Genomic DNA, 11458 nt, shown 5'->3' with positions numbered 1-11458 from the left:
AAATAGGTATTGTGAGTGAGTTTTTACTTTTCTTTTTAATGGTCTTCTGTATTTTTCAGAAAATGAAAAATAAAGTTTGGGAGAGATTATTTTAATGACAAAATAAATATTCAGATATATCCAGAGTCCTTCAATTCTTGTTAGTCTTTTAACTAATTGAGGCTTCTTGTTCCCCTGGAAAGTAAGTAAAGTCGCTCAGTTGTGTCCAACTCTTTGTGACCCCATGGACTGTACCTGCCAGGCTCTCTGTCCATGGGATCTTCCAGGCGAGAGTACTGGAGTGGGTTGCCATTTCCTTCTCCAGGGGATCTTCCTGACCCAGGGATCGAACCAAGGTCTCTTGCATTGTAGGCAGATGCTTTATCATCTGAGCCACCAGGGAAATACCCCTTTTTCCCCTACTGGAACTTTTTGCAATTCCGAGGCCTGAAAAGCTCTGGAAGCCTAAAGTTTTTCTGGCTAATGTTTGGTAGCAAAATCTGATCAGAACGAATGTGATGCTACTTATTACATCTGTCTTTAACCCTCACAGTGTGACCACCTGAACACTGTGCTAAAGGAATCTTAGCATATTTGACTAGGGACAGGGTCTCAGACACCCAAAGGTGACATAATGTAATATATGATTTCTGCGCTTGAATATCTTTCAAAAGGGTTTAATGTTCTTAATTCCAAATGGCATGTTTCCCAAAGCATGTGAATGAAAGTTTGGGCCCCTACCTCAAAGAAAATTAGAGAAATAGAAAATGGGAGGTGGGAAGGAAGAAAGGAGACTTGCTGAATGGCATGGGAATCCCAGGGTTGAGAGAGAAAAGGGAAACTGAAGTCAAGAGCACCCTTCCTGGAACCACGGGTGCTGCCGTTCCTGGAGTTGAACTTGGAAACGTGCGCCCTGGGGAAAAAGACCATGTTGAGAACTAACCTCCTGTATGCCATAAGGGATCAGGACTGCTGGAACGTGTGCATATCAGGGTCCTATTTAGAGAAAGCCAGGCTGAATGCTAGAAAGGGGTCTTCTCCGTCTCCTTCAGTATAGAGACAACGGTTTTCAGGCTTCTCCCTGGGGAGGGGAAGCTTTAATCACCCTCTCCCCATTCAGAATTTCAAGGGAGATTCTTACACGTGGAAAGTCACCCGGAACTCTTGAAAATACGTGGGTTTAAATACCCTCAGCCACAGTATCCCTCACTCTGCAGGGGAGAGAGTAAAAGCAGGCGTGGTGTGTCTCGCTGGAAAGCACACAAGAGGAAGCTGCTTCAACAGATTGAGAGAGAAGACAGTGCAGGAAGCCCGGGGAGCGGCCTTCCACTAGAGTCCCAGCAGCTCCACAACCAGGAAACAGGAGTCGAGAGCATCTCAGTGCTTCCACTGAAGCCAGAGTAGCCTGCTTTCTACTCAGTTCAGTTCAGTCACTCAGTCGTGTCCAACTCTTTGTGACCTCATGGACTGCAGCACGCCAGGCCTCTCTGCTGCTGCTGCTGCTGCTGCTAAGTCGCTTCAGTCATGTCCGACTCTGTGCGACCCCATAGACGGCAGCCCACCAGGCTCCACCGTCCCTGGGATTCTCCAGGCAAGAACACTGGAGTGGGCTGCCATTTCCTTCTCCAATGCATGAAACTGAAAAGTGAAAGTGAAGTCACTCAGTCATGTCCAATGCCTAGCGACCCCATGCACCACAAGCCCACCAGGCTCCTCCGTCCATGGGATTTTCCAGGCAAGAGTACTGGAGTTGGGTGCCATTGCCAGGCCTCCCTGTCCATCACCAATTCCAAGAGTTTACTCAAACCCATGTCCATTGAGTTGGTGACGCCATCCAACCATCTCATCCTCTGTCGTCCCCTTCTCCTCCTGCCTTCAATCTTTCCCAGCATCAGGGTCTTTTCCAATGAGTCAGTTCTTCGCATCAGGTGGCCAAAGTTTTGGAGTTTCAGCTTCAGCATCAGTCCTTCCAATGAACATTCAGGACTGATTTCCTTTAGGATGGACTGGTGGGATCTCCTTGCAGTTCAAGCCTCTCAAGAGACTTCTCCAATACCATGGTTCAAAAGCATTCTACTGCAATGACATAATTTGAAGTGCAGCTGCCCTGCCACCGATCTATGCTCTGCCTTGTTCAAAAATGCATTAGCAAGGGATTTTTCCTGGGCTCACAATTTCAAAGCTTTTTCCAACAGCTTGCTGGCAGTAGTTTTGTAAGAGGCAGATAAGCGGCAGGAGTCACTGTGGAATCAGAATTCCTCCAGAGTCCTGTTTTCCCTTCTCCCTGCCACTGTCCCCTTTACCTCATGCGCACTCTGCTACTGCCTCAGCTGTGGTGAAAAGGAAGCCCCTGTTTGTGCACATATGTGAGTACGGAGTGTGCACTTCATGAACGCATGATCCATGTCTACTAACACCTGTGTCTAGTAACACCCACTTGTCTGGAACTAAGCTACGCAGAAAAGTGCAAGTGTTGGTCGTGCAGTTGTATCCAACTCTTTTCGACCCTAGGGACTGTACCGTGCCAGGCTCCTCTGTCCATGGAATTCTTTATCAAGAATACTGGAGTGGGTAACCATTCCCTTCTCCAGGGGATCTTCCCAACCCAGGGATCGAATCTGGGTCTCCCGCACTGCAGGTGGATTCTTTACCACCTGACTCACCAGGGAAGCCACACGGCAACGGATCACAGCCAGGATGCAACAACACAAGAGGGCAAGAAGAAATCAAATCTGAAGGCTACCAAGTCCAGGCACCGGTGTTCCCATGATTTTATTCAAAGAACGCCCTCTAAGGGTTTCAACTCAGAGTCTGTTTACTCTAAATTGACAATTATATAAAACTTGGCTGCCGATATTCCACATTGTCAATTTAGAACGCAAGAGAAGGATGCCCAGAGGAGATCAATCTGGGAACACGGAATCTTTTTCTGAACGAAGTGTGGTCTTGTTTGCTTCTCACCCCCCTCTCTTACTGCACTGACTGTATGGGCTCCGGGGATCACAGTTACTGTTTTATTTTCATTTGCCCCCACTGGATGAGGGCAGACTTTCGTTCTCATTCATCTTCACCTCCATGCGCTGCTCTGTCTGAATTAAAACGAGTTGAAGCGGTAGCTTGACAGCTGAGGAAACTACATCAAATAGAAATAGACAGAAGAAGGCAAGAAGCCCAGTAACATGAAAAATCTGTATCTACTACTAAAATGTGGGAGGAAATTATTGTCCAGTAGTTGATATCCAGAATGACAGCCCCAAATTATGATACCCACCAAAAGGATAAGAATAAACTAACATTTATTGCCAGTCTGCTCTGTGTTGGGCAGAGCATCAGGTACATAATATCTGCCACCTGTTTCACTTTCGTGAGACCCATAATATATTTGGGAAAGATTTCTGTCCAAAATATTTCAAGGTTATGGTACTTACAGTGTTAATATCTTATTTTTCTGGAAAGCTTGGCTACCGAAAATGCTTTGTTCTTTAAGGGTTCCAGCTAGGATTTTGTGATTTTTATTAATATAACCTCAGTAATTTGGAGATGAAACTTCTCAGAGCTCACTCTTATATAATGGAGCACTGAAAACAGGAGCCCTAGGCTTCATTACCCTCATTTAGAAAATAAGCATTAAACACTCACTCTAAGAAAAATGAACCTTTCCGCTGTGCTCCCAGGAAAATGCTAAAACCTAGGTGCACTGAGGGTTGTAAGGAAGGGGCAGAAGCAAGCTCTGGATGTGTGTGTGTATGTGTGTGTGTGTGTGTGTGTGTGTGTGTGGTCTCTATCCCTGATAATACCTGTCAGTTTTCTTATAGGCACCAAGCACTTAGGGATGAATAGTTTATAGCTTGGAAATTCTGCCAAGTCAAAGACAGTCAGGGCTTATGCACTTGGGAAAAGAAATTCTTGCCTCCTTTTTATATCAGCTCCAACTTGAGCTGGTCAGTGCAAGGGTTTTCTGATTTGAGAAATGAAGAGTTATTGTTGGAGACTAGTAAGCTAATGCCAGAAACTCTGCAAAGAAGAGGCCCAGGTCTCTTAAGATTCCCTTGGGCCAAAACATCCAGAAGAAAAGTGGCGAGTTTCTGCAATAATCTCAGGAGAATTTTCTCTGTTGGAATAAGACGTTATTTAGAAAAAATTTGGCAATGAAAAAACTAAAGAAAGAGGACCAGGAGGAATCTCTAGTTTCCGCTATTCTAATTTCCTTAAGGGCAGAGGACTCAGTCTTGTAGATTACCTCTGTACGACTGAGCTCTGAACAACAAAAAAGGCAGGAAGCAGGGCCCAGCTAGGAAACCTCCACTGGCACTGCGACAAACATAAACACGGTTCTGCGTCTAAATATAACAAGAAATTCTGACACCCTTGAAGGGTAACCAACATATTCTCTATATTATGGGTGACTAGGACAAAAGGTGGCATTTAGGGGAATTTTTATCACCTTAAAGCCTGTTATAGAAACTATGAGAGCGGCCAACACCGAGTGCTTACCAGATAGCTTCAGTCAGAAGCTATGATCCCACTTTACAGACGAGGAAAGCAGAGAGGTTTAGAAACTTGGTGAGGATAATAAAATGAGCAAGTGCCGTTGCCAGGCCATCTGGACTTAGAGTTTGATCATGTAACCAAAGACTATGGTGAGTTCTAATGGGGTTACATTCTGTTTTCTACAGAACATTACTTTCTAAAAAAAAAATTAAAGCTTCATTAAAATAAAAAAACAAACTCATTCTGGCCTTCCAGAGTCCCATCCAAGCCCGCCCTGGCCTCCTAACACCCCAATCTTTCTTCGTAAGGCTGGGGGCTTTGTCATGTACTCAAGCCCAGGACCCAAGTGAAAATCTGATCAGGTTACCGCTGGGAAGCACACTGAGTGGTTTCAGAACAGTCCTAACAGGATCTGTGTGGTCCGGTCCCCACCTGTCAGCTCTCTCCTCATTTCTTGCCACCTGTCCCTTGGCATTTCACACTCCGGTAAGGCTGTTGCCAAGAGTTCCTGGTGGGCCTGAGGCTCCTCACCCCAAATCCATGCACACACTTTTACTCCATCTGGAACATGTCTCCTCCCAGCCCCCACCTGACTGTAGGCTCCCGATTACCATGTCAGTTCAGTTCAGTTCAGTTGCTCAGTCACGTGCAACTCTTTGAGACCCATGGACCGCAGCACGCCAGGCCTCCCTGTCCATCACCAACTCCCAGAGTTTACTCAACTTCATGTCCATTGAATCAGTGATGCCATCCAACCATGTCATCCTCTGTTGTCCCCTTCTCCTCCCACCTTCAATCTTTCTCAGCGTCAGGGTCTTTTCCAATGAGTCAGCTCTTCGCATCAGGAGGCCAAAGTATTGGAGTTTCAGTTTTAGCATCAGCCCTTCCAATGAACACCCAGGACTTATCTCCTTTAGAATGGACTGGTTGGATCTCCTTGCAGTCCAAGGGACTCTCAAGAGTCTTCTCCAACACCACAGTTCAAAAGCATCAATTCTTCGGCGCTCAGCTTTCTTCACAGTCCAACTCTCACATCCATACATGACCACTGGAAAAACCATAGCCTTGACTAGACGGACCTTTGTTGGCAAAGTAATGTCTCTGCTTTTGAATATGCTGTCTAGGTTGGTCATAACCTTCCTTCCAAGGAGCAAGCGTCTTTTAATTTCATGGCTGCAGTCCCCATCCGCAGTGTGAATCCTTGCAAAGGCTCCATCTTCTAAGAAGGCTTTCCCAGACACCATCCCCCTGCCCTGCCAGGCAGACCTGCCCGCTGGTCACCCCACAGCCCCTGTGTCTGGGACGCATTTCTACTTCTGCCTAAAAACACCCTGCTCCTGTGCTTGTCTCTCCTGCAAGAATGTACTAGACTCCTCTGAGCAAGAAGATCAGCACAGCCGCACTAGCCCAGATCTGACGTAAGACTGGCGTGGCATCTAATAAAGTTGGGCCCTTTTAACTGTCGCTTTTACAGCTTCACATTCTGCTCTACTTCTAAAACAAAAAGCCAAACCAAAACAAGTATTTCAGGCCACCCACAGATCAATCTTTCCTCACTACTAGACATCCCAGTCCAAGACGCACCCAGCTGGCTTCAGGGTATGTTCTCCAATAAACATCAGAAGACATTTTACCTTCACTGTTGATGCATGATTAAAGAGACGTCTTAGGCTTCCCAAGTCTCTAAAACGTTCCTTGTGTAGAAAAATGCTCATACGCTTAAACCAAACATTTTCTCACTTTTCAGCAGAGTGCAGTGATTTCCTTGTGGTGCTAATCTGCTTTTGATTTATAATTTACATTCTAAAAAAATATCATTAATAGTTTTAACATAAAGTTCGAATCTTCACCAAGATGATTATGTATATATGTACACATATATAGAACATATATAATTCATTTTTAATTATTAAAAGATATGATGCTATAATTCCACTTCTAGATTCATCTGGCAATAACTGTGAGATCACCATATAGAATCTTTTTAAAGTATAAGTCACTTCTTATAGTTACTCAAGCACATAGAGATTTACTTTAACACTTTTTTATTAGGAGGGTATGAGTAGAAGTATAGTGCACTAACTGGCAGGTACTTAACACAGTGTTTATATTAGGAGAATTTAAAAACTGAAGAGAATTATAACATTGTAAAGGGGGAAAAAAATCACACAATCCTGTCTTTCAGCTTACTGACTGCTTCCTTTTATTCCCTGTTCCTTATAACCCTTGAAAACATACAAGCATATCTATGGCTTTATGTAGTCTGTATAAAAATTTATGAGTTGCTATTTTTGTTGTTATACCATTTATTTGATTAGTCCCCTATTAAGGGACTTTCGTTAACTTTCCAGGTTTTCATATCACTAGATAATGGTATATAAATAACTGTGGGTAGGTAGCTCCTTAGAAAACAAAACTAAAAAATTCCAACAAAACCCTTCCTTTAGTTGAGGACAGAAGCCTAGAGTGAGATTTTAATGTTTTATATAAAATATATATAATATGATAAAGCTGCCTTCCAAAACACTGCACTAATTCACAGAGCTCCCCGAACTGTAGCATATTCATCTAAACCTTGGCAGCCCTGGGTTTTATAATTCAATCTCCACTCATACTCAATTAAGTATAAATGCAAAATGCCCCCGTGTTGTTTCAGTGCGATTTGATCGCACTTCCTATTCTAAGCCATCCATGTATAGCTTAAGGCACAAGATGGTATCTGTGCTACTGAATGAATTACATGGGTGACATTTTGGGTTTACATTTCTATTACATTATTATAAGATCTGTAAGTTATAGGATCAACCTTCCTCCCTCATGTGTACTATCTCTTTGAAAAACGTTTCTCAGAAAAATGAAAAATGAAAAACTAGTATAAAAGTTTCCAGTCCCTTATAGTAAAGATGATATATTTATAAATTAAACATCAGTACTTTTTCATGACCCCAAATTAAACATAAATTACAAAACGAAATTAATTCTTCATCAGTAATAAGCTAAATTATTACAGTAGTATGTTTTGAAAACTAGTATATGATGTATTTTCCCTTTGCCCTGGGGGTATCAGTGCAGTATCTGTAAGGAAGTACTACGAAGCTAGGAGGAATTAGGTTGAAGTCTAGGGTTCTACAGAGGATAGATTTGGGGGTTGGAGGCTGTGGGGTATGACCAGCTATTTTAGTTGTGGTGACTGGGGAAAGCCTTCCCCATTTCTTTGGGAAAATAATAGTCTTGTCAATGCTTTGGAAGTCAGCAGTCTTAGAATCAGCCTGTTCCCCCGATACCCACATGGCAAATTTCAGAGCAGATAATTTGTGTCTTTGTTCCTCAAACACGAACATTATTTATTCCTCTGTTTTCAACAAAACCTTGTCTCAGTGCTATAATTAACAACTTAAGATTTTAGGTTCTGTTCCAAAAATGGAAAGCTATTTATATACAACTCACAGCATACTTTAAATATAAAACAGGTTTTACTTGGGAGTTAGGCTCCTGAGCTGGTTCATAGGAGCTTGTTTAATCGATAATACATCTGATGGCAATACTTATTATAATTTTCTTATTCTATAAATTTATTCTTTCTAAAAATTTTAACTGAAGCATATAGATCCTTTTCCAGAGGAAGACTGTATTTATTGTCCCAGCCCTGATGCTGAGAACCTGTGGACACCCTCACCACGGGGTGCTCGCTCAGCAAAGGCCCTGGGGATGTTTCACAGGCAGAGATGGACATGTGCTTCTACACTTCGTTGATGGATAGAAAGCTAATGTATCTACAGAGCAGAATGTATTAGGTTAGTTAGTAGAAATACAGTGTTGAATTAGAGAACTCGAGAAAACACGTATGTCAGCAAGGCAAAGGGGAAGGCTCACGTGCCCAGAAGACTGCTTAATGTTTGTACTCCTGTGAACACCAAAGTGTGAACCTGGAATGCAGCTGGAGCTGATTAAATGCAGCAGAAGGAGTGATAATTACAGTCTCGGGTGCCTTGGCAACAGGGCCCCATCCTCATGTTAAAGATTCTATAGTAAGAAAAGGAGCACTTCAGCAAAGTGCCTAGTCATACGGGTAGGCCAACAAGAGTCCCAGGCAATATTCAGAAGCCTCTGTGGAGGGGGAGGGGTCTGAACATCAGCGCAGTTGACAACAGATAAGAGGCAAGTGTGGATTACAGACAGCACTGACGTGAACCCGTGTGTCGGAGAACTTCCCTGCCATCACGAAACCCGGTGACTCTCCAGTGATTTGCTTCTAGGAATAGAAATTAATTACTAGTCTCTATTCGTTCTGATGCTGCTGCTTAGATGGAACCTCTTAATAGGAGACAGTGGATAAGATAAATACTCTGGAAAGGAAGAGAACCCTAAAGTCAGCGTAAGAGAAAGCACAGTAGGATGAATAAGAGAAAATGTGTGTAAGAGACTGTAACTTTCAAAAGAAAACTCATGTCTGGTGCTCAAACGGTAAAGACTCTGCCTGCAATGCAGGAGACCTGGGTTGGGAAGATCCCCTGAAGAAGGAAATGGCAACCCACTCCACTATTCCAGCCTGGAGGTCCCCAGTCCACGGGGCGGCAAAGAGTCAAACACGACTGAGTGACTAACACTTTTCACTTCAATAGTCCCAAATTCCAGGACACACAAGCAGCTGTTTCCTAGTGGGCAGAGGGTATAGTTAATTCTTCATTTTATTACATAGGTAATAGTTAGTGCATATAGTTTAAACAATATAGTAATGAAAGTTGAGCTTAGTTTCAACATTTCAAAACTTACCTCTAAAAGCACTAATATCCCCATAGTGTACTTGGAGTACAAAGTATTTGCTTCCAGTCTCTCCTCCAACTCTGAATCCAACACCTGAAGATTTTCAAAAGAAGATAAACTCGTATTTTAGAAATGGAACTCTAAAATAGAGCTAATCAAAGGTTGCTGATCTATGAAATCCAAATGGAAAGAAAATAGTATGTAACATATGCAATTATATTAAAATAACAATAAACTGGCTGTTCAATGAAAATCTCTGATATAACCTATTATTTCTCCTCAAAACTTTGATGGAATTCTATTTGTAGTCTCTACTTCAGAACTAGAGTAATCACTATACTTTAAGAGGACAACTCATTCATTTTTCAAGAAACAGAACAAAGTAAAGAAAATGAAATTCTGTCCTTGTTGATTACATAACAGACACACATAAACCTATGCTTTCACTTTGTTTTGTGTGTACTTGTATCCATTTTTGGGCTTCCTTGGTAGCTCAGCCGGTAAAGAAACAGACTGCAATGCAGGAGACCCCAGTTCGATTCCTAGGTTGGGAAGACCCCCTAGAGAAGGGAACAGCTACCCACTCCAGTGTTTTGGCCTGGAGAATTCCAAGGACAGAGAAGCCTGGTGGGCTACATCCATGGGGTCACAAAGAGTTGGACAGGACTGAGCGACTTTCACTTACTTACATATCCATTTTTACTTTGATTGAATATAGGAAATTAGACTTAAGATCATCTCAGGGGAATTGTTTTTTTTTTCCCATGTGAAAACAGATATCTGCAAAAATACCACTGAAGAAACCAACTACTTACTAGATTACAATGTCAATAAATTATTGGAATCTGAAGGGTTCCTAAGAGTCTTACTAGCAGAGTTTGCTAGTAAGCTAAAAAAAAAAAAAAAAAAAAAAAAAAAACTCGGCAGAGAAAATATTTACAGATGGAGAAAAAAATGTCTTACCTTCTCTGCTAATGTATCTTAAAAACATCAACAAATCTATGACAAACCTTCCTGTTAGTTTCTGAACTTGTTTGGTAGTGGCTGCCTGGAAAACAGAGAAGGCAATGGCACCCCACTCCAGTACTCTTGCCTGGAAAATCCCATGGACAGAGGAGCCTAGTGGGCTGCAGTCCATGGGGTCGCTAAGAGTCGGACACGACTGAGCGACTTCACTTTCACTTTTCACTTTCATGCATTGGAGAGGGAAATGGCAACCCACTCCAGTATTCTTGCCTGGAGAATCCCAGGGATGGGGGAGCCTGGTGGGCTGCCGTCTATGGGGTCGCACAGAGTCAGACACAACTGAAGCGACTTAGCAGTAGCAGCAGCAGCCTGAAAAAACACTAGAGAAGATTCTAGCACTCATTTGAAGTAAAGCAAAACAGACATCAAAATGTAGGGCTCCAGAGAGGCTCAAGGCTCAAGTCTTACATGACATGAGGAATTTAGGCAATATTTTGCACTAACTATAAATACAAGGTAACTTTTAAAGCTGTCTAAAAAGATTAAAAAATTTAAAAATTAGTGCAGGCAGCAGTTAGGGAGGCACTGCAAGATGCCACCCCTCCATCCCTGAACCATGGCAGTCCTTCTGGTATCAGGACTGCACGTTCACTCTGATCCTAAGAGAGATCCCAGTAATAAAGGGGACTCTGGTCATTCTCTCACATCTTGGAAGCTACGAACAGTTTAGAGGGGAACTCAGAGAGCCAGCTGAGGTTTGGCATCACATTAAATAGCCAGGCTCCAGAACTATTAAAGAAAAAAAAATCTGTTTGCTGAAATGGCGATTTACTTAATTCCTGGCTCTCTTGGCTTGTGGAATGCTCCTGCTGTCAAGAACCAATGTGCCTCAGGCCAAAGGTGATTTGAGGTATACTCAGCTATTTTCTAATTCTATCTAAACTGTCGTGTGAGCAAATTACTTACCAAAGAGAGGCAGAGGAAGAATAACTACCTAAATGAAACCTATTCAATACAAAGCAGGTAGTAAGGGTACTTTTTTAGTGTGAAATTACAACCTAGAACATGGCCAACAGCTGTTGGAAGGAACATATAATAAAAATTACTTTGGAATCAAAAACTAAGCAGCTTAATATAAGACTATCCAAGAGGCCTCAGGTATACCTTTGGGGAGTCTCGTTGGGGGAGCATTTCTTGCCCAGGCATAGAGAATATTGGCTTTATCTGTACAGGTGCCTTCATCACAAAACCTGAAGAA

General features: G+C 42.6%; 1 protein-coding gene across 8 annotated transcripts in view; it reads right to left on the bottom strand.

The window, feature by feature from the left end:
• PAM (peptidylglycine alpha-amidating monooxygenase) overlaps window positions 1-11458 on the bottom strand; it is a 180562-nt gene that overhangs the window by 96458 nt on the left and 72646 nt on the right. For all 8 annotated transcript variants that reach the window (XM_010831969.1, XM_010831967.1, XM_010831968.1 and 5 more), the window contains exons 5-6: window positions 11365-11450; window positions 9244-9327 (exon numbers count right to left, since the gene is read on the bottom strand). In XM_010831969.1, coding sequence (XP_010830271.1) covers window positions 9244-9327; window positions 11365-11450 — 170 coding nt within the window. The remainder of the gene's footprint in view (window positions 1-9243; window positions 9328-11364; window positions 11451-11458) is intronic.

This window comes from Bison bison, unplaced genomic scaffold, assembly GCF_000754665.1.
Source record: "Bison bison bison isolate TAMUID 2011002044 unplaced genomic scaffold, Bison_UMD1.0 scf7180017864533, whole genome shotgun sequence".
Lineage (NCBI taxonomy): Eukaryota > Metazoa > Chordata > Mammalia > Artiodactyla > Bovidae > Bison > Bison bison.
This window is presented reverse-complemented; position numbering and strand designations above follow the sequence as displayed.